The following is a 23,828-nucleotide window of genomic DNA, read 5'->3' on the forward strand; positions in this document are numbered from 1 at the left end:
GAAACAGTTTATTTGTTTGAAACACGCCCTCCATTGCACGTCCTTATGTAAAGAATATTTCAGAAGAACAGTGATCCTAGTTCCCGACCGATTGTAAATCGATGGATTACAAAGGTTATTCAAATTAAAAATAGCCTGGCGGTGAATTTGATAGCGTGAGAAAAGCCCCATGTATCGTCCAGCGTATCGAGACGACGAGTGGTTTTCGTATCAGTCCATCCTCCTCCTCCTAAAAAATATGTATGCAAAGCATGTCGCCATCTTTGATGAAGATGAAAAATATACTTACGGCAGGTATGAAGTTATCTGAAGATTTATGACATTACCACGACATCTTAGTCTATGATAGTTTCGAAAATAGGCTGCGGCAGTGTAGGATGTGCTTAGATTGCATTACGAGAACCTTAGCCCAAGGATTGTTTCGAAATATAGACCCTTGATGATATTTACTATCTTCTACTCGCAGGTGCACTCGGCTACATAAACCGTATCAACTCCATGGGGGATGCAGAGGGCAACTTTTCCTTAATTGCAAGGCAACCAATACCCGACAGGCCTGATGAGTGGGGCTTGTTGCCCGTTGGTGTGTTCCGTCTGAATGACAACATCTCGGAGCTGCCGGTATGTCGTGCAGCAAGTCGTATATCTGTTCCTTGTAAAGGCGCTCATGTGTCACTAAAAGATCAATTGCATAGCTGGACACGCAGAAAATAAATAATGAACCCTTTTCTTCTTTTCAATCCATTTATTTGCGTTGTCGTACAACCTGATTCTATCTATACATGATGAATTATTAGCATGGAACACCAGTAACATCAATCAATGAAATATCGAAAACAAACAAATGTAATTTATGTTTTCAGACGTTTCATTTCTACGAGGGCGAGAAGATACACTGGATCTCCGGAGAACCCCCCAGGGACGAGCCGGAGTGTGGGTACAGGCACGAGAAGTGTATCCCTCCGAAAAGTAGGTGTTCTTCTGTCTGACATTCTCAAGAAGTGTATCCCTCTCCTACACCCCCCCCCCCCCCCCCCCCCCCCCCCCCCCGAAAAACAACAACAAAAACAAACAACAACAAAAAACAACAAATTAGATAAACATAGATGTTCCTCTGTCTGACAATCACAAGAAGTGTATACCCTGTAAACGTAGCTGTTCCCCTGTCTGACAATCACAAGTGTTTCTCCTCTAAAAATATCTTTTCTTCTGTCTGACAATCACAAAAAGTGTATACCCTCTAAAAGTAGATATTCCTCTGTCTGACAATCACAAGAAGTGTATCCCCCTTCAAAAGTAGATGTTCTTCTGACAATCACAAGAAGTATATCCCCCTCTAAAAGTAGATGTTCCTCTGACAATCACAAGAAGTGCATTCCCTTCTAAAAGTAGATGTTCCTCTGACAATCACAGGAAGTGTATCCCCCTCTAAAAGTAGATGTTCCTCTGACAATCACAAGAAGTGTATCCCCCTCTAAAAGTAGATGTTTCTCTGTCTGACAATCACTAGATGTGTACCTCCTCTAAAAGTAGGTGTTCCTCTGTCTGACAATCACAAGTGTTTCTCCTCTTAAAATTATCTGTGCCTCTGCCTGACAATCACAAGAAGTGTATACCCTCTAATAGAAGATGTTTCTCTGTCTGACAATCACTAGAAATGTGTCCCCCTCTGAAAGTAAATGTTCCTCTGTCTGACAATCACAATAAATGTATATCCCCCCTCTCAAAGTAGATGTTCGTCTGTCTGACAATCACAAGAAGTGTATACCCCTGTGAGTAGGTGTTCCTCTGACAATAACTAGAAGTGCATCCCCCTCTAAAAGTAGATGTTCCTCTGACAATCACAAGAAGTGTATACCCCTGTGAGTAGGTGTTCCTCTGACAATCACAAGAAGTGTATATCCCTGTGAGTATTTGTTCCTCTTACAATCACAAGAAGTGTATCCCCCTCTCAAAGTAGATGTTCCTCTGTCTGACAATCACTAGAAGTGTATATCACCCCTCTCAAAGTAGGTGTTCCTCTGACAATCACATGAAGTGTATATCCCTGTGAGTAGGTGTTCCTCTGACAATCACAAGAAGTGTATCGCCCTAATAGCAGGTGTTCCTCTGTCTAACGGTCCCTCCAGCCATACAAAGAGCCGAACTTGGTAAATGCAAGCTGTATGTCTATTACTTTCAGTGTTGTGAACACAACGCTTGAACAGGTGTCAGGAAACAGGTGTCAGGGTTCAATTTGAAGAAATATGGTACCTGATTTCCTCGCTTCACTGGTAATGAGTGTAAAGGATTTAGTCTCGTCCATCCAGCAACTGTATTTACCTGATAAGTTGTTACTGTAGCAGTGTTTAACAGCGTCATCAACTCGTTTGTGTTGTCGTAGTAAATCCATTTAACGTCCTGCCCACACACACCGTTATAGCGGTACAGTTCCGCTAAACTGTGCAGACTTACAGCGTTACACTTATGGAAATAATGCGGTAGGTTTGCTGAATCAAAGCGCTATGTGAGAGGACTATAACAGCAGTAAGTTGTAATATTGTGGAGTATTTGAGAGCAGTAGAGTATGTATGTGTAAGGTAAAATGTAATGCCAAAGTCTGCAATATAAGTGTGTAACTGTCTTCACAAACTGTCTTGACCACAAGAACACTAACCAACACTAGCCATATCCACCATCGATCGGGTGGCCATCGATGGTGTGTCTGTATATCAAAGTTCATCATATCCCATGTTGAGTCTATATGTCTTCTAAGCAAAGCTGTCAATCTCACACTTGTGGTGCATCCCTCCATACATGGACTTCACTGTTTTCAATTCCAGTTGTAAGGGTGAATGGAAAAGGTAGTATTATTTGTCGAACCACTTGTTGTCTCTTCTCGGTCAAATCTAATGCATTTTTTCTTTTTTCATAAGGAACGGTTTTGTTCATATGTATTTTGCTCATTTTTGAAAGGAATGTTTCTCGTTTTGTTTACCATATACACATAAAGTCACAAACGGTGTCCACGGAACGTCCTGACCAAAAGGAGGAAAGGATCCTCCAGGCTTTTGATTCACGCACCTGTTGCTGCACCAGCAGCCCACGTGACTTGCGCACACCACGTGACCTGCACACACCACGTGACCTGCACACACCACACACACACCATCACACGTGGACACACGTCTTGCTTGGATGTGCCGCTCTTCTGTCGCACGTTAAACCTGTGTGTTCGTTCTATTGATTAATATTTTAACATGCATCATTAAAAATGCTTTTTGCTGTCATTGCTTCAGATATATAAATGAACTAGATCTCAAGATCATTGATGTTTATCTAATTGGAGTTTATGATTGGTGTTGGATATAGTAACCTTTACTGATATAAAATATATAACTGTAAGCACATCTGACGTGTGTTGGTGAAACTCCATAATTCCATACGACGATGTAACGTTTTGGTATTGGGAGAATCCTCATTAAAACTAGGTCTATTAAAGCACCAATAAACACTAGGGTCTGTTGTAAGCACATGTCTTTCTCGAATTACCTATAACTCGCTGTAGTCTAGGTCAGCGGTTCCTATGATGATGTATATGTGTTGATTTTAATGTTCAGTAAACAGGTGCCCTGACTGTTGAGACTGAAAGTGTGTTCAGTGTTAAGCTCCCTGACTGCATTGTGAAATTCGGCCACAAATCAACGAAAGGAATTAAGTACAAGACGTGCTGTTCGGGGAACGACTTCAGTGTCAGAATTGAGCTTCAGCTCCGAATTCATTTCGGATAATGTAGATAGCTATTCATCTCGACAATGGCACGTATTACTTAGTGCCATCACGTCACTTCCGTTGAGCCGATGGAGGCGGATGGATGCGGTGCCACGCCCACAGCACCGTCAGACCTCTCTGGGACGCCGCACTTCTACACCACCTGTCTCCGACTAATGCATCTCGCTCCTTGTATGCCGAGAAGCCGCATGTTTTCACACTAGATATCCGCTCGATTGTCTCCCAAACATGACATGTTTTTTATATTGGTACAATTCTCAAGAACATTGACTGAATTTCCCTCTGCTTAGAATAATTCAATTCCTCGGACTATGGTTTTCTCTGCTTTCGTGCTGTTTGGTTTATTCACACTTTGCCTTGTTCAATTATATCACGCACTCTTCGTATAGATGGAATTAGTTCGTCTGTGGGGTAATAGATTTCCCAGAATCATGTCGCCTGCTCATTTGGCAGCGGAAGGGGACGGGAGGTACTGTAAAAGATACTGCAGTCGAGAAGCTACCCCGCGTCCAACCAATTTCAGAAGCAATTAGTTAGCGGCCCCACTGGCACAATACCTAGGGAGGAGACTGCCCACTCCCTGATCTGACCATCTCCGCATGTCACGTCTGGAAGGAAACCAGCAGTCCCATTCATCATTCAACAGGAGCATACTTTTTCTCACATCCGTCATATGTTAGTTCGTAGAAAACAAAGAAAGAAATCTGCTCTTCGGCACTGCAAGCGTTCATGGAGAATATGTAGGAGACTAGTGGTACTGCCTAGCCAGTTGTCATGGTGAATAGTGGCACTGTCCAGATGTCATGTTGGCTAGTGGCACTGTCTAGATGTCATGGCGGCTAGTGGCACTGTCCAGATGTCATGGTGGCTAGTGGCACTGTCCAGATGTCATGGTGGCTAGTGACACTGTCTAGATGTCATGGCGGCTAGTGGCACTGTCCAGATGTCATGGTGGCTAGTGACACTGTCCAGATGTCATGGTGGCTAGTGACACTGTCTAGATGTCATGGCAGCTAGTGACACTGTCTAGATGTCATAGCAGCTTATGACACTGCCTAGATGTCATGGCAGCTAGTGTCACTGTCTAGATGTCATAGCAGCTTGTGACACTGCCTAGATGTCATAGCAGGTTGTGACACTGCCTAGATGTCATGTCGGCTAATGACACTATCTAGATGTCATGACGGCTAGTGACACTGCCTAGATGTCATGTCGGCTAGTGACACTGCCTAGATGTCATGGCGGCTTGTGACACTGTCTAGATGTCATTGCGGCTAGTGACACTGCCTAGATGTCATGGCGGCTAGTGACACTGTCTAGATGTCATGGCGGCTAGTGACACTGTCTAGATGTCATGTCGGCTAGTGACACTGTCTAGATGTCATGGCGGCTTGTGACACTGTCTAGATGTCATGGCGGCTAAGGACACTGCCTACCTACATGGCTCCTACAGACAAGACCCCCATTTGGGAAGGCTACCCGCCGAGACACTGTGACCGAGAGGATGACGTCTCACAACTGCCATCTGGGGCAGTCCTACTGATTCTTCCTTTAACACGTCTGTTCTCCTTCATCTTCTGGAACTGACGAAATTGTACTGAACAACAAGTATTGAAGCAATTGTATTGTGGCATTATGAGTCAATATGGTGGTAGCTGTCACAGGTCTCGAACAAGCCCTGCACTCCCTCTGCTGCTCGGAGCCACAAGCCGGTAGGCCATGTGCTTCTGTTGGAATGCGTGTTGATAGCTATACACAATATAAACACAAAGACATCCCTTCCAACTAACCGAGGTAGGAGTTTCCAGCCTTTATGCACATCCATAAGCTGCCTCCCTGACACGCACATCCCCACATTGCCTAGCTGACACCATCTTCCCGAGGCAAGAGAGTTAACTGACTATAAAAGTCCAGTTTCCACCCTTGCCGAACTAGGCTGGTATTATGGAGTTATATTTGGGCTGGACTAATGAGTCATTGCATAGTCCAATCAAAATCGCGCACCGAAATCGAAATCTGGTTCGTAAACTGTCGTGCAGATTTCGGTCGATTGCAGGATTTGCAAAACATGTGCACCGCCAACTCGTTGTCAGCAGAAATTGTCTTTGATCAAGGTGCTCACATGATTTGATGCATTTCGCGATGTAAGACCCGTTTTAACACGATATAGATCTTGATTATCGATCAGATCGTCCTGACTGGGCGCCATCATTTTGGGTGAAGCAAACGCAAGTGATGCGAGAGGTGGAATCTCATTGGTCCATAGGAGAGGCTTAGAGGGGGCGTAACTGGTAATAGCCATTGGTGGCGCTACGATCGAGCACAGTAATTTCAGCCTAGCTCGGCAAGGGTGGAAACTGAACTTTTAAAGTCAGTTAACTCTCTTGCTTCGGGAAGATGAGCTGACATGTCCATCCCCTCATTGCCTAGCTTACACGCTCATCCCCTAATTGCCTAGCTGACACGTCCATCCCCTCATTGCCTAGCTTACACGCCCATCTCCACATTGCCTAGCTTACACGCTCATTCCCTCGTTGCCTAGCTTACACGCTCATCCCCTAATTGCCCAGCTGACACGTCCATCCCCTCATTGCCTAGCTTACACGTCCATCCCCACATTGCCTAGCTGACACGCCCATCCCCTCATTGCCCAGCTGATACGTCCATCCCCTCATTGCCTAGCTTACACGCCCATCTCCACATTGCCTAGCGTACACGTCCATCCCCTCGTTGCCTAGCTTACACGCCCATCCCCACATTGCCTAGCTGACACGTCCATCCCCACATTGCCTATCTGACACGCCCATCCCCTCATTGCCTAGCTTACACGCCCATCTCCACATTGCCTATCTGACACGCCCATCCCCTCATTGCCTAGCTGATACGTCCATCCCCTCATTGCCTAGGTGACACACACATCCCCTCAATGCCTAGCTGACACCTCCATCCCCACATTGCCTAGCTGACACGCATATCTCCACATTCCTTAGCTGACACGCCCATCCCAATCTTGCATAGCCAACACGTCCATCCGTACCTTGCCTAACTTGCACGCCTATCCTTACCTTGTCTATCTAATACGGGCATCCCTACCTTGTCTAATTGATACACACACCCCTACCCTGCCTAGCTGCAAGCCTATCTCTAATGCAATGCTATAAAGTTTATATGACCAACACGCATCAATGATGCTGCGGACAATCCAGCAAACATCCACTTGAGAAAGCAATAACGTGAACTGTGCTGTATGTGCGTTCTTAAACTTCGCCACGTTTATTGACGATCTATGAACCGTTTCAGTGTCAAGACAGCTTCTTGTCAGCCAACCTTTGTATCCACTGGATCAAAACCGGTCTTCCGGGAATATATTGTATAACTATTGACCTGACTCACGGATACAGTCAATATATTTTGTCACTACTGACCTGAAGCACGGATACAGTCAATATATTGTGTCACTATTCACCTGACGTACGGATATAGTGATTACATTGTATAACTATTGACCTGATGCACGGATCCATATAACTATTGACCTGACGCACGGACACAGTCAAAATATTGTGTCACTATTGACCTGATGCACGAGTACAGTCAATATATTGTATACCTATTGACCTGACGCACGGATACAGTCAATATATTGTATCACTATTGACCTGATGCACGGATACAGTCAATAGATTGTGTCACTATTGACCTGATGCACGGGTACAGTCAATATATTTTGTCACTATTGACCTGAAGCACATATACAGTCAATATATTGTGTCACTATTCACCTGACGTACAGATACAGTGATTACATTGTATAACTATTGACCTGATGCACGGGTCCATATAACTATTGACCTGACGCACGGATACAGTCAATATATTGTGTCACTATTGACCTGATGCACGAGTACAGTCAATATATTGTATAACTATTGACCCGACGCACGGATACAGTCAATAGATTGTGTCACTATTGACCTGATGCACGGGTACAGTCAATATATTTTGTCACTATTGACCTGAAGCACATATACAGTCAATATATTGTGTCACTATTCACCTGACGTACGGATACAGTGATTACATTGTATAACTATTGACCTGATGCACGGGTCCATATAACTATTGACCTGACGCACGGATATAGTCAATATATTGTGTCACTATTGACCTGATGCACGAGTACAGTCAATATATTGTATAACTATTGACCTGACGCACGGATACAGTCAATATATTGTGTCACTATTGACCTGATGCACGAGTACAGTCAATATATTGTATAACTATTGACCCGACGCACGGATACAGTCAATAGATTGTGTCACTATTGACCTGATGCACGGGTACAGTCAATATATTTTGTCACTATTGACCTGAAGCACATATACAGTCAATATATTGTGTCACTATTCACCTGACGTACGGATACAGTGATTACATTGTATAACTATTGACCTGATGCACGGGTCCATATAACTATTGACCTGACGCACGGATATAGTCAATATATTGTGTCACTATTGACCTGATGCACGGGTACAGTCAATATATTTTGTCACTATTGACTTGAAGCACGGATACAGTCAATATATTGTGTCACTATTCACCTGACGTACGGATACAGTGATTACATTGTATAACTATCGACCTGATGCACGGATCCATATAACTATTGACCTGACGCACGGATACAGTCAATATATTGTGTCACTATTGACCTGATGCACGGGTCTAGTCAATATATTGTGCCACTATTGACCTGATGCACGGGTCTAGTCAATATATTGTGCCACTATTGACCTGATGCACGGGTACAGTCAATATATTCTATCACTATTGACCTGATGCACGGATACAGTCAATATATTTTGTCACTATTGACCTGACGCACGGATGCAGTCAATATATTGTGCCACTATTGAACTGATGCACGGGTCCAGTCAATATATTGTGTCACTATTGACCTGATGCACGGATACAGTCAATATATTGTGTCACTACTGACCTGATGCACGGGTCCAGTCAGAGTATAGTATCTATAGACCTGACGCACGGGCCCAGTCATCTGAGGCGCCGCAATTCACTTGCAGAGTTATGTCCCTTTGAAAATGAAGAACGGGAGTTCGTATCACAGATTATGTGTCTAGGTTTGTCAGCACCATACCCATGTTATTTGGTTTCACGAAAGTGGTAAACGTCTAAGACCTGCATCACTTCGGGCTTTCCTCCCACATGAAGTATTCGCACCGTTTTCTTTCTGACATTTTGTTTAAAGTTGGCGTTATTTAAGCTCACTCGCTCACTCTGGGCCTTGTTTCTATGTCCTCAGCACCACGTGCTTTCCCTGCATGCAGTACTGCACGAGACAACACGTAGGTCGGCACACGATGTCACAGTAGGCAGTGTGAACTATTATTTGTATTTTTTGCATGATGTAGATTTTCAACTACACCATTTTCAGTAGAAGTGTTCCTGTACTTTGTACCCCTAGCATCAGTGGTTATTGAATTTTAAGGTTAAAGGAATAAAGTTACTTGCCTTTGCATGTGTTTGTGACTGGGCCCTTCGGTGGGACAGCATACGGTCATCGTTTCGCGAACACCTGGTATCATAGCTAATTGATAGTGATTCATAAACACATGCTTATGACATAGTCGGAATCGCACAATGGACATTGCTTTTAACAGATAACTCTCATGAATGCTGAAAGGATTTTGTTGCCTTTCTATACATACACCATATAGCTGTGAGAGCAGTAAAACAAATTTTTATGTGACATACGTAGACATGTAGATAGAAATGTCGACAATAAATTTATAGACTTTATATAACGCAACCAGATATGCAGTCTTCATATACCACAAGTGGACAAGTAGCTATACAATAGCATGTGATTGATAGCTTTATTTACGACTGTGTGTATTTGAAACACACTAGTTTTATCTATCATGGTAAGGTTTGTTGACAAGATAAAACAAATAGATGAAAAACGTTAGCCGCTAGGGCCGTTTACGGATAAATATGCCAATATAAAAGGTCAGGTTGGTACTATTATCAGTGTTTACAAACAAATATTGCGTCGCCTTTGTCTGATCGAGTAAGAACTGACATTCGGGGACCTGGATAAGTTACTAGTAGTCTAGGATACCTAACATCGGTGTCTAAAATATTGGCAGCTTAGGAGATATAAATGTTTATAGATGTTTATCGAGGGAAGTCGGGGTATCAATATCCGTACGTGTAGACCTCTGTTGCTTGGAGTCTTTTCAGGATTTAAACAGTTGGATTTGGCCGAAGTGTGTTATGACAGGCCTGGCAGTCTAAACAACTTGACGTTTCATAGACCAGAGTAGCTTCCCTTTGATAAAGGGCAATTACTCTTACAGTCTGACTGATAGGTTGCGGCTAAAGTCGGTCACTGACAAAGTTGAAAAAAACCCATCTGTAGGCAGTTGTCTTTATACCTATATGGAAGTAAAGCCACTGTCTAAAAGAAAAGTTTCAGTTGGAACTACATTGATGCTTGTCCGACTGACTAATTACTGACCTTGTGACATGCTGTATTATGGTTCTCTAAATATAATGTCTATTCCCAGTAGAGGATATTCACCATCCCAAAACACAAACTGTTACATTCTATTCGGGATATGATGTGGCCTGCGTGGATAATGTCGACATGCCAGACACGTTCGTCATGGGGCATGTCACTGCCACCCTAATGTCTCAACATCATCTCGTAGCACACGGTTAGCAGTAAAATAGTCAGTGGTGGGATAGATGCGCCTATATAATGGAGTATAAATGTTCATGCAGACGTGTGCCTGACATATATCCGCCCTCCGGTAGAGTTGTCTCCTCTTGCTTGTCAAAACCGGAAGTGAAAGAGCTGACAAATTAGTAGTCAGAAGGAGGACATGAAATATTTTTTCATTCAAACCCCGGGATCAAAGACAATTCTTTTCCCTAACGGTTCACCGGTAGTTGTGGGGTTTCATGAGCTGATAAAATGTCCGACTTCAAAGTAACATATCTAAAAAACACAAGGAAAAGGGTGGGAAACTGAAGGAGACACACTCGCTCACACCCACCCTTGATAAAGTCGAAGGATCATCGCAAGCACTGCTGCGTTGTGATGTTTCATGTGTCCTTGTATAATGTGTTCTTCAAACAGGTCACCTTAATAAATCAACTTGATTTGCTCACTGTGCCATCATTGCAGGGACGTGTTTATACTCACTTGTCTTTGTGTTCAACACATTATTCTAAACTTTTTTGAGTTTTTCTTTCTATCCTAGCCTACACGAAGGAGATTCTGAGCGGCGTGGCCGGGGGCATCCTGCTGGTGGGTTCCTTGGTCGGCTACCTCATATACCGGTACGTTATAGCCTCATATACCGGTAGCTTATAGCCTCATAAACAGGTACGTAATAGCCTCATATACAGGTTCGTTATACCTGACATACCGGTACGTTATAGCCTCATATACCGGTACGTTATACCTCAAATACTGGTACGTTATAGCCTCATATACATGTGCGTTATAGCCTCATATACCGGTACGTTATACCTCATATACAGGTGCGTTATAGCCTCATATACCGGTACGTTATACCTCATAAACCGGTACGTTATAGCCTCATATACAGGTACGTTATAGCCTCCTTTACAGGTAAGTTATACCTCATATACAGGTACGTTAAAGCCTCATATACAGGTACGTTATATCTCATATACCGGTACGTTATAGCCTCATATACCGGTACGTTATAGCCTCATATACAGGAACGTTATAGCCCTATATACAGTACGTTATACCTCATATACCGGTACGTAATTTAAGAAATAAATGATGAGTGGGAGTTGTTTATCGCACAATAAAACGCTGCAGGGGAATAAGCCATAAGGGCGGAACCCGAGTGGTTTATTCTCCCTGCAATGTTTTTTTGCACTATAAACAACGACCGCGAGTCGTTTATTTCTTGACTTTATGTACATACCTTTTAAGGATGTTGATCAAATGTACAAGCTTTTAATATATTTACCCAAATTGTAATGATGACGACCCCCCGAACAGAATCCGAACTCGGATATATCGAACAAGTCCATTTTACTAACAGAAGGGTAAAATTTGGTATTTCCCGCATATTCTCACAATCCTAATGTCGATCATCTGTACCTTTTCTCCGGACACAGATTGTCATATATCTCCCATCTGTGAACACAATTGTTTGGCCTGCCCGTTTATCTGCGTAGTCCAGCAACATCTATGGAGAACAAGTTACGAGAGACTTTCCTCTCAAAAACAACGTCGTCCAATATATGGCGTCATCAAGTTGCGAGCTCATATTCGAATCTCAAGAATGACGTCATAATAGAACAATGTTTCATCGTGAAATAAACCACGCTTCGTGTTTCATTGTTTCTTGCGATTTATCACGTAGCTATCTTATATAGCCTCATATACCTGCAAGTTACAGTCTCATATACCGGTAGGTTATACCCTCATATACAAGTAGATTTACAGCTTCACATGCGATAAGTGACAGCGTAATGGACATAAATCAGCCTCATCTCTACAAGGAGCGGATCAATCGGGTATTTGAGTGCTATAAATCAAAGCTTGATATACCATGTCGGATTTAGCGAAAAGCCGGTTATAACGAAGCTGACGTTAATACCCAGGCAGGACCTGCGACCAACCTTATTGTCCATTCTAATCACGAACAAGGGCTGTAACATAACTTGTATGGGGGCTATATTCTCCTTTTTACTCTGTGAAACGTTTCACCTGAATACAGACCTTATGTCTGTCCCCGGATACACCCCATTGTCATAGTTTTATAATCATGTTTTATAGTCATATTTTCTAAATATCGCCTTTCCCATGTAATCGCGTCTATACAGGCCTGAAGATCTCATGTTGAACGGTGTTGCAAGTTCTTCGCAATTATAAAGGCCTAATTATCTCTAGCGCATATGGATCTAAGGCTGTTTTGATCATAAAGGCCTCTTAATTTTTACAGGCATGAAGGCATGTGTGAAAATTGATCGTGTCATTACCCGCATAAAACATGAACATTGAACAGACGTTCTTGCCTCTCGCCATCCAGTATCCTTGTATGGCAGCTTAAACTCTTAACAGAAGCCCCAACACTATCAGGATCATGTTATCCCTGCTTTGCAAGTTGAAGAAAATGAAAATGATGTAGAGTTGATCCCATGGGGCCATCACTTTCATCTGAAAACGGAGTGCATCACTAGTGAGAGCATTAGGGATGTTAGCTGGGCCATTGAACAGGTTAATGGGATTCATTGGCAGCACTTGTCTTAACCCTCTGGAGTAAACAGTTCACCTCGTTTACTTATTACACGTGAAGGGAAACACACAGGACTATCCCAGACGCTTGTTTGTCATAACTTGCATATAGAAGATGAAAGTGTTTATTTTGTCATAACATAGCCCGCTGCAATTAGAAGGTCAAACAAGTGTCTTTATTGTCATAACATAGCCCGCTGCAATTAGAAGGTCAAACAAGTGTCTATATTGTCATAACATAACCCGCTGCAATTAGAAGGTCAAACAAGTGTCTTTATTGTCATAACATAACCCGCTGCAATTAGAAGGTCAAACAAGTGTCTATATTGTCATAACAGAACCCGCTGCAATTAGAAGATCAAACAAGTGTCTATATTGTCATAACAGAACCCGCTGCAATTAGAAGATCAAACAAGTGTCTATATTGTCATAACAGAACCCGCTGCAATTAGAAGATCAAACAAGTGTCTATATTGTGATAACAGAACCCGCTGCAATTAGATGATCAAACAAGTGTCTATATTGTCATAACAGAACCCGCTGCAATTAGAAGGTCAAACACGTGTCTATATTGCCATAACATATACCGCTGCAATTTGAAAGTCAAACATTTTAGAATGTTACTCCAAAAGTGGAAACTATCAGTTAACTTTGATAAAACACATATTGTCATTTTCAGAAGAGGGGGTCAGGTGTCATTGAATGAAAGATGTTTGTTTTATGGTAAATATGTTAATGTTCGGAGCCATTATGCATATCTTGATGTAATGTTTACCCATACAAGGAACTTCAAGAAAAGTGTCTCGGTCTTAACATCGCGTGCAAAGAAGGCCTTAACCAATGTAATGTCTGTCTCGCAGAAAGTAGATTTTACACCGAATATATTTTCTAAATTATTTGATGCCCAAATTCAACCAATCCTGTTATATGGATCAGAAGAATGGTGATTTCAGCGATACGATTGTCTTGAAAAGCTACATCTTTTAGCCTGTAAAAAATTCTTATCCGTTGGTCCATCAAAACCCAATTGACAGATACCCGTTATATATCAACTCCCAAATTAGATGCTTCAAATACAGGTTTAATATTCTTGGAATGTATGAACGCCGACTTTACAGAACGTTTAAGAGTTTTATTCAACCAGAAAAATACTTATCTACATTAACATCAAGAACCCTTCTACGTCCATTTATTCAATTTAGGCTCTGATTGTTAGATCTAATGATACATGAAGGAAGAAAAATGTCCACTGAAAAGTCGAAGAGGCTGTGCCCATTCTGTCATTCAGCTATAGAAAATAAAATTCATTTCACTTTTGTCTGTCATTATTGTGATCTAAGAAGAAAGTTTATACCAGAACGCTATCTGTCAAATTATCCTGTACCTGCTATTTTTTCTCTTCTTTCTTCTAAAGATGAGGCTATATATCTTAAAAATGCAATTTCCCTCTACAGAGACAAATTGTTAAACATGAGTATATATCCAAATATGTAACCTACTTTTGTATATGGGCCGGAGGCCTTACATGCAATAAATATCTTTGACTTTGACTTTGACAAGTGTCTGTATTGTCATAACATAACCCGCTGCGATTTTAAGGTCAAACAAGTGTCTTGGTGCGACAGGGGAAATAATGCCCTCTCTCTACTTAATTTCAGAAAACTTAAATGATTTATATTGATAAAGATGGAAACACATTTTTGCAAATATCCATATGTGTCTGCAGTAACTGGTCCTATGAACAAGAACTGGCCAGTCTGCTGTGGAAGATCGACTTCAAGGATCTACAGTTTGGGGACAACATGTACCAGCCCCATGGGGGTCAGCGGAGCAAGGTGAGGGGTGTTTACACCACACCGCTACACAGACTGACACCTTCGGCCTCGTTAATGATCCGCCATGTCCGCTACCGGCAGATTACGCCCTTTGCAAGAATTAAAAGATGTCACGTGTGTGTGTCAAGTCAGTGGTACTTCAACTTCTGTTACTTTTATTGAATGAGATATTATTTTACTCTTTCTTAGGGCGATGTCATATCCCTTATGTCTCTGGTGCAATGCGATAGTTTTGTATCTGATATCTTCTTTCCCTATTATGACACATTCGTCCCTCTATCTCTCTCTCTCTCTCTCTCTCTCTCTCTCTCTCTCTCTCTCTCTTTCTCTCTCTCTCTCTCTCTCTCTCTCTAGCTCCCCGTTTCCCTAAATTGTCCCTGTCTCTGATCATCACACATGTGTCCCTTTATCTTTGTGCAATGACACATACGTCTCTCTCTCTCTCTCTCTCTCTCTCTCTCTCTCTCTCTCTCTCTCTGCAATGACATATACGTCTGTCTGTCTCTCTCTCACTCTCTCTCTCTCTCTCTCTCTTTCTCTCCCTCTCTTTCTTCCCCTCTCTCTCTACTTCTCTCTGTGCAATGACATATACGTCTCTATCTTTCAGTGCAACCCCTTATGTAAGAGCGGCAGTCAAATATCTCTGACGTCACAGGCCGACTTCGACACTCGGCAGCTATTTACGCACGTCGGCTCATATCGTGGCACCATCGTCGCCATTAGGAAGATCAACAAAAAACACGTGGAGTTAACAAGGAATATACGGAAGGAATTAAAAATTGTGAGTTAAATGGTGTGTGGTGCGAGAGCGTGCCACCTCAGGCGAGGGTCGACTGCAGCGGAGTAATGTATCGTTACTGTCGCGTTAAACTACCCCTGTCAGCCCCAGTGACAGCGGCTGATGTGGTGACACCATCAACTTGCCTGTAGCATCTCCTCTCTCAACAGTGCTGTGGAGGCAGGGGATGGTGCGGCCGGTGACATCGAGACTTGTCAGCGCTTGGGGTAACTGTCACACAATATGTCATGTCCCGCCATTGTGCTCCCCTAGCCTAGATTTAGCTCCAATACACAGACAGCGATTGGCGATTGACTAGAAACGTTAGCTTATCACTGACCCTCCAGAGGTTTAAGACACATATCTGTATGCAGAGTAATCTGGGAAACATTTCGGAATCCTGACACTTTAAGATTTATCACAAAATGACAGCGGGAGAGAGGCTGGCCACTGGCAGTTGAGACCCACCGCTGACTACACCAGTTGATTGGCCAGTAAAATGTTGATTGGGCAAGGACACTGATGAAGATGTCATCCTATGTTTTAATCTCCTTTATAGATTCGCGAGCTGCGGCACGACAACATGAACCCCTTCATCGGGGCCTGCATTGACTCCCCCAACATCCTCGTCATCACGGCGTATTGCGCCCGAGGGAGTTTACAAGTGAGTCCCACAAGCCACAAGTGTCTCCGTGCCTCCGTTTATATTCTCCAAGCCTTGTATTCCACGTTTTTGATGTTATCATTTACATCGATTCACAATTCCTCAAATATCGAACCAGTCCCAACATTGCCACCGGGTGAATGTAGAGAAATCCAGCTCATATCAGTTGAAAATCACAACCAGAACAAGTAGCTGATGCACCGACTGCTTTTTATTTCGCTAGATTTCAAGTTATACGGTTAAAGTGAGCAGAAATCCGTTTCAGTAGTTTTTATGTAGAAACACCATTTTGTTTACCGCCGGGTTCGACCACAATAATCTATACTGCGAGTGCTCTCCCGGCGGGGGTGGAGACACTCGGTGAGGGAGGAGACACCCGGTGTCTTGCAAACGGCGGTTCTCTCATGAATCTATTTATTCCTGAAGACCGATGGTCAACAGAACGTGTTTATCACGTGTTATCAAAAGTGAGAAACGATGTGTGAATTAGAGGCAAACGGTATTGCTAAACGAACTGGAACATTGGTATATTTTATAATTTATATGAACTAGGTGGTAGCTTGATGAAGAATAACATTGCCTCTTTTAAGTCTGGGGGCAGTGCTCCCGTTACTTTGAATTTCAGACTCAGCAAGATTATGACCGTTTATCCCGTGTCCGCGACGTTAACCAAGACGTCTTCCCTCTCCCACATTCATCCAGCTGAAATACTGCTCAACACGATTTTAAACACCAGTCGCTCACACCCCCAATCAATCGTTATTGCATTCACTATGGCTGTTTCAGGACATCCTGGAGAATGACGACATGCAGCTAGACGCCATGTTAATAGCCTCCCTCGCATTTGATGTTGTCAGGGTGAGTATCTCCTCCATTCACTCCTTTCTGGTCTCGTCAGGGTGAATATCTCCTCCATTTAATCCTTCTTGGTTGGTAAGGTGGAATATCTCCTCCATTTATTCCTTCTTGGTTCGTCAGGGTGAATATCTCCTCCATTTATTTCTTCATGATTCGTAAGGTGGAATATCTCCTCTATTTATACCTTCCTGGTTCGTCAGGGTGAATGTCTCCTTAATTTATTTCTTCCTTGTTCGTAAGGTGGAATATCTCCTCCATTTATTCCTTCTTGGTTCGTCAGGGTGAATATCTCCTCCATATATTTCCTTGGTTCGTCAGGGTGAATATCTCCTCCATTTATTCCTTCTTGCTTCGTCAGGGTGAATATCCCCTGCATTTATTCCTTCCTGGTCCGTAAGGGTGAGTGTGTCCTCCACTCAATCCTACTTGGTGTCGTCAGAGGGGAGTATGTCATGTTGTGCGTTATGACTCTGGGCACAACAACCAATTAGCAGATGCCAGGACTTGATAAAAAGTCACATTTTACCTCTCAACTCTAACAATCTTAACTCCACATCTCCTCACACAACACATATTGCACGTCCATGTCTTCACATACCACTCCTCAACTCCACACACCAATCCTCGATGTCTTCACACACTACTCCTCCACAACTCCACACACCACATCTCCACACACTACTCCTCCACGCCTACACGACACCACACACCACTCCTCCACCTCTCCCCGTCTACTCTTCCACAGCTCCACACACCACTCTTTCACAACTCCACACACTACTCCTCACAACTCCACACCTCCGCTCTTCCAGAGCTCCACACCCCACTCTTCCACAACTCCACACACTACTCCTAAAAAACTCCACACCTCCTCTCTTCCACAGCTCCACACACCACTCTTCCGCCACTCCACTCCACTCCTCCACAGTAAATTCCACATCTCCACACCATATCAGACAGATGAAATATATGCAATGTAATCTTGAAAACCAGGACACTCAGGGAGTTCGTCATCCTTGCGACATTTGTGTATGACTGAATTCTATATACAAACATTGGCATTGGCCCATTTCTCCTTCCTGTGTCATCTTCAGGGCTAGGACGTGGACAACGTCACTCGTTAATGGGTAGGGCCGATGGGCTATCATGGCGATGTGACGTTAATGCTGCACTTGTGCATCTCGGGGAGAGTGGGTCAACTTTAATGTCAGTTATCAATGCTGGCCTTGTCACATTGCCACCTTGTGCTAGACGAGGCCTGTCAACGTGGTCGTGCCCATGTCAAGATAAAGACAGGAGACACTTAGAGGCACAATGTATACTTGTGTCACACGTGTGGGAGGTTAAATAACACGATAACATCTCCTGATAATATCGCCTGATATATAGCATGACAACATCCCCTGATAATATCATCTCGTACACAGCATGATAACATCCCCTTTTAATATCATCTCGTACACAGAATGATAACATCCCCTGATAATATTATTTCGTACACAGCATGATAACATCCCCTGATAATATTATTTCGTACACAGCATGATAACATCCCCTGATAATATCATCTCGTACACAGAATGACAACATCCCCTGATAATATCATTTTGTACATAGCATAATAACATCCCTTGATAATATCACCTGGTACACAGCATGATAACATCTGATGTAATGTTTAGCAAGATTACTGCAGTATCTGAAAATGAAGAGAGCGTCTGGGCTCCATTTTATTATATTTTTATTAATATCATTTAACAACTGTTTTGTTTCTGTAAGATATGTTCATTTCAGAGACTAGATGTTAGTCTACCTCAACTGGTACATAGCATGTGATAACATCAACCCTTACATAGCATATGCTAACTGACAGACACGTGTCCAGTATTCCCCCTCCTATCGACCTGACTGACACGTGTCCAGTATTCCCCCTCCTATCGACCTGACTGACACGTGTCCAGTATTCCCCCTTCTATCGACCTGACTGACACGTGTCCAGTATTCCCCCTTCTATCGACCTGACTGACACGTGTCCAGCATTCCCCTTTCTATCGACCTGACAGACACGTGTCCTGTATTCCCCTTTCTATCGCCCTGACTGACATGTGTCTTGTATCCCCTTCTATCGACCTGACAGACACGTGTCCTGTATTCCCCTTTCTATCGACCTGACTGACACGTGTCCTGTATTCCCTTCTATCGACCTGACTGACACGTGTCCTGTATTCCCTTCTATCGACCTGACTGACATGTGTCCAGTATTCCCCCTTCTATCGACCTAACTGCCACTGTTCTGTATCCCCTTTCTAACGACCTGCCTGAAACGTATAAAATATTAGGTTTTGTTTTGATAAATTCTGTTGGTAAACAGAAGTCGTACATGTAATATTATTAGCGGTTTGCAAAACTTTGTTACGCAACGCACGTGAAATACGTGCTCGGGCTTGGATACCGATTGTCACTTGTCGTCTGATGAACGAAGGAAGTGGGAAGTTTAGAGGTGGTCTTTGGATATTGAAAGAACACTACAATTTTGGCGACGAGGATGGGATTCTACATTTGTGGTACCAAGAAGACCAATCTGTAAGTTGGTGACGAACATTCGCTCTGTGTAATGGGACTGATAGCGTTTGTTGTAGTGTGCGCTGTGCTGTTCAAAATGGCGTCCTCGACATATGGTCGAATGGAGGAATTTTCAGTGTCTGAAAATGCAGACTGGATTGAGTACACTCAAAGACTTAATCAGTATTTCATTGCTAACGATGTTGAAGATCCCGCGAAGCGGAAACTAATGATATTGCTTACCGTAGTAGGTAAGGAAACCACTCTCTCGTGAGAGTCTCTCTGGCAAAACCCGCTGACATGTCATATGCAGAATTGGTGGAAGTCGTTAAAAGCCATGTGAATCAGTGAGTGCATTTATGGCAGAACTTCGCAAACTGGGTGATCATTGCGATTTTGGTGGATTTCTTGATGATGCAATGAGAGACATGTTTGTGTGTGAACTCGCTTCAGAAGCTATGCAGCGTAGATTGTTTGCTGAGAAAGATGTGATGGAAATATCTTTGAGTATGGAAGCTGCGAATAAGTGAATGTACTAGTGAAGTCTGACAAGAACCGGAAGTATTCAGACAAGCAAGCTGGACCGATGTCTCGGGATAACCGTGAATGTTGGCGCTGTGGAAAGGAAAAGTACAACAGTGACAATTGCTATTACATGAAAAGCTTGTGTCATATCTGTCATAAGCAAGGACACATTAGCAGGAGGTGTCATGAAAAGCCACAGGAGAAGAAGGCCCATACATCAGGGATTTCAGGCATATTCCGCTGAAAACCGCCAACCTGCCTTACCTGGGGACTTACACTGTAGAAAGGTTACCTGTTTGGGGAGAAATACAGGTGGATGTTAACTAAAATGAACAGTCGATCAATTTACCTGTATATGTGGTGACCGGAAGTGGATCGGCGCTCCTAGGCAGATATTTGCTTGACTGGTATTCCATTGGCAGAGTCAATACCGTGCGAGTTGACAATTCCCAGAAGGACTTTGAACAGTTGTTATCAAAGTATTCAGCCCTATTTGATGGCAGTTTGGGAACTGTGAAGGGTGTCAAGCTTCATCTGTCTGTAAAACCCGGAGCAAACCCAAAGTTCTACAAACAAAGAACTGTTCCATATGCGCTACAGGATAAGGTAGCTGAGGAATTGGATAGACTAGAGAAGACTGGGGTCATTGAGAAAGTGGAATACTCTGAATGGGCTGCTCCCATTGTACCGATACTCAAACCTTCAGTTGCTGTTAGGATATGAGGGGATTATATGCTGACAGAGAACAGAGACTTGGAGGTGTCTCAGTATCCTTTGCCTGTGCTTCTACAATTCAAAGAAGGGTGTCTCCGAAAGTGGATGTTGGGAGGCGTTTCGAAGTCGGTGACCCAGTTCTGGTGAGGGGCTACTGGGATCGTACCAAAGAATGGCTCCAGGGGGTTGTACAAAAAGCGTTAGGTCCTGTGACTTACAATGTTCAGGTAGAGAACTTTGAGTGTAAGCGCCATTTTGATCAGCTGATAACTATGCCAGGAACGCCTGATCTATCAGTAGCATCCACTAAAGAGGACATAACAATCCCTGATATGTCTGGGGTAGAGAAGACTCCAGTTGCAAGTACAAAGGGGTCATTTCCTGGGGATATCGGGAAGGAGAGTGTTCCACCTGTGACAAGGTCTCCAGAGACTGAAATTGAACCTGTGACAGAAACACCGACTCGAAGATATTCGGTCAGGGAGAGGAAGAAACTGACTGAACTGTAAGTGTCACAATAACGCTGCTGGGATCCTAAATACAGGGGGTCACAGACCTTGTAACATGTCCTGTATTCCCCTTTTATCGCCCTGACTGACACGTTTCCTGTATTCCCCTTTCTATCGCCCTGACTGGCATGTGTCCTGTATTCCCCTTTCTATCGACCTGACAGATACGTGTCCTGTATTCCCCTTTCTATCAACCTGACAGACACGTGTCCTGCATTCCCCTTTCTATCGACCTGACAGACACGTGTCCCGTATTCCCCTTCTATCGACCTGACTGACACGTGTCCTGTATTCCCCTTTTATCGTCCTGACTGACACGTGTCCTGTATTCCCCTTTTATCGTCCTGACTGACACGTGTCCTGTATTCCCCTTTTATCGCCCTGACTGGCATGAATCTTGTATCCCCTTCTAACGACCTGACAGACACGTGTCCTGTATTCCCCTTCTATCGACCTGACTGACACATGTCCTGCTTTCCCCCTTCATACACGTGTTATGTTTGTGGCAGGGCATGATCTACCTGCACGACAGTGAGATGAAGAGTCACGGCAAGCTCAAATCGTCCAACTGTGTGGTTGACAGTCGCTGGGTGCTGAAGATCACAGACTGCGGTCTGCACGAGTTTGTCTCTGGGGCAGAGGACGACATGGGCGACTACGCCTTCTACAGGAGTAAGTACAACAGGAGATTAGTTGTTTGTTTGTTGTTGTTGTTGTTTTTTTACGCCGCACTCTGCAATATTCCACCTATATGACGGTGGTCTGTAAATAATCGAGTCTAGACCAAGCAATCCAGTGATTGACATCATGAGCATCGATCACCGGAATTGGGATACGATGACATGCATCAACCAAATCAGCGAGCCTGACAACCCGATACCGTTAGTCGCCTGTTGCGACAAGCATGAGAGATGTAACTGATTATAACTGATCTGTGGGCCCTCTGAGGCATTGTGAGACAAGCAGTTGACACAGATGTGCGCTTTATCATGTTTATAATGTCAGAAACAATTATAAAAAGAACAACTGCATTTTTTGTTAGATTTATCAATGTAATTTTGTAAACGTTGTGTCGTCTTGCTCTGTGAAAACACGCATAGTGTGATGCACACATCCTGGTTTGATGTTAAACCCAGTACGGTGTTAAAAGTTAAGGACTTAGACAGACGGGTGATTATCAGCTGAGGTATCCCATTATAATAAAAATGGAAACTGCGTCTCTATCATTCTTCATCCCCTTCTCTGTTCCTAAAGTTATTGACAGTTCAATTCCTCGTCCATTACATTTCCACTATTTCAAAGCCAGAGACACATGTGGGCTCACATCCCAGGCAAGCTGAGTCTATTACGAAACAACAATCGCTATAAATGTTTATTGATTTTTCTGCAAATACGAAAATGCAACAGCACACACCAGTGAAAGGGTTGTACTATATTAGTAAAATTGATTACAGTTCTGTATAACATTATCATATAGCCAGCTATAAATTACTGTGGAATGAAGACACCGTCAACGGATATAGCACATGTTACCACAACTGTCAAAGAACAGACACTGCAAGCGGATCATAACAGGACGCATGCGTCTGATGGCTTGGGCTGTTAACAGGACGTCTCAGCACGTGCTTTTCTTGTCTGATGATTCAAAGATCGCAGAATTGAGGGACGAGAGGAGAGGATATCTTATTCATTGTCATATCACATTCAACTTTACCATTTTAAAAACGAAATTGCAAACATTTAAAAACACAAGTTCAAACTAAATCAATGCGACAACCGATAAAAAGAACACCACAGACATGCCACGACTGACACCGGTAAAACGCGAACGTGCCCTGAGATGGGAGGAACACATGCCCACATGCCAACCGTTTGGTTGCTCCAGTGTTGCTGTAACTAACCTGATGCAACATTACAGACAGACATCAGAAAGGCCAAGAACAGGCAGAATCAGGGTACCTACGCCCAATGAAGACCGGTACTTGCGCATTTCTGGAATCAATTCCTGACAGTGACGTCATCAGCGACGAATGTCTTTGTTAGGGCTTACATACCTTATACAGAACAGTTATTGACCCAAATGGACCCAGACTGTACGTCGTTGGCAGAGGGTCGTCTTTACTGATGAAAGCCGGTTCTGTCCGTTCAGAGTTGATGGGAGACGGCACCATCGCCGAAGGGGAGAACGAACGGCGGCATGTTGCATTCAGGATGTCGTGCCGTAAGGTGGTGTGGGGAGGCATTTGTGTGTAGGAGAGAACACAACCGGTTATCGTTATATATTTTTGACAGCTCA

The 23,828-nt window shown here is 43.4% G+C and overlaps 1 protein-coding gene across 1 annotated transcript in view; it reads left to right on the plus strand.

The window, feature by feature from the left end:
* LOC139468454 (speract receptor-like) overlaps nucleotides 1-23,828 on the plus strand; it is a 129,472-nt gene that overhangs the window by 72,431 nt on the left and 33,213 nt on the right. The window contains exons 7-14 of the mRNA XM_071250421.1: nucleotides 467-621; nucleotides 864-969; nucleotides 11,067-11,145; nucleotides 14,814-14,922; nucleotides 15,530-15,703; nucleotides 16,260-16,364; nucleotides 17,151-17,222; nucleotides 22,042-22,204. Of these exons, the coding sequence (XP_071106522.1) occupies nucleotides 467-621; nucleotides 864-969; nucleotides 11,067-11,145; nucleotides 14,814-14,922; nucleotides 15,530-15,703; nucleotides 16,260-16,364; nucleotides 17,151-17,222; nucleotides 22,042-22,204 (963 nt within the window). The remainder of the gene's footprint in view (nucleotides 1-466; nucleotides 622-863; nucleotides 970-11,066; nucleotides 11,146-14,813; nucleotides 14,923-15,529; nucleotides 15,704-16,259; nucleotides 16,365-17,150; nucleotides 17,223-22,041; nucleotides 22,205-23,828) is intronic.

The sequence above is a fragment of the Haliotis cracherodii genome, unplaced genomic scaffold (genome assembly GCF_022045235.1).
Source record: "Haliotis cracherodii isolate W230 unplaced genomic scaffold, xgHalCrac1.p SCAF_2, whole genome shotgun sequence".
NCBI lineage: Eukaryota > Metazoa > Mollusca > Gastropoda > Lepetellida > Haliotidae > Haliotis > Haliotis cracherodii.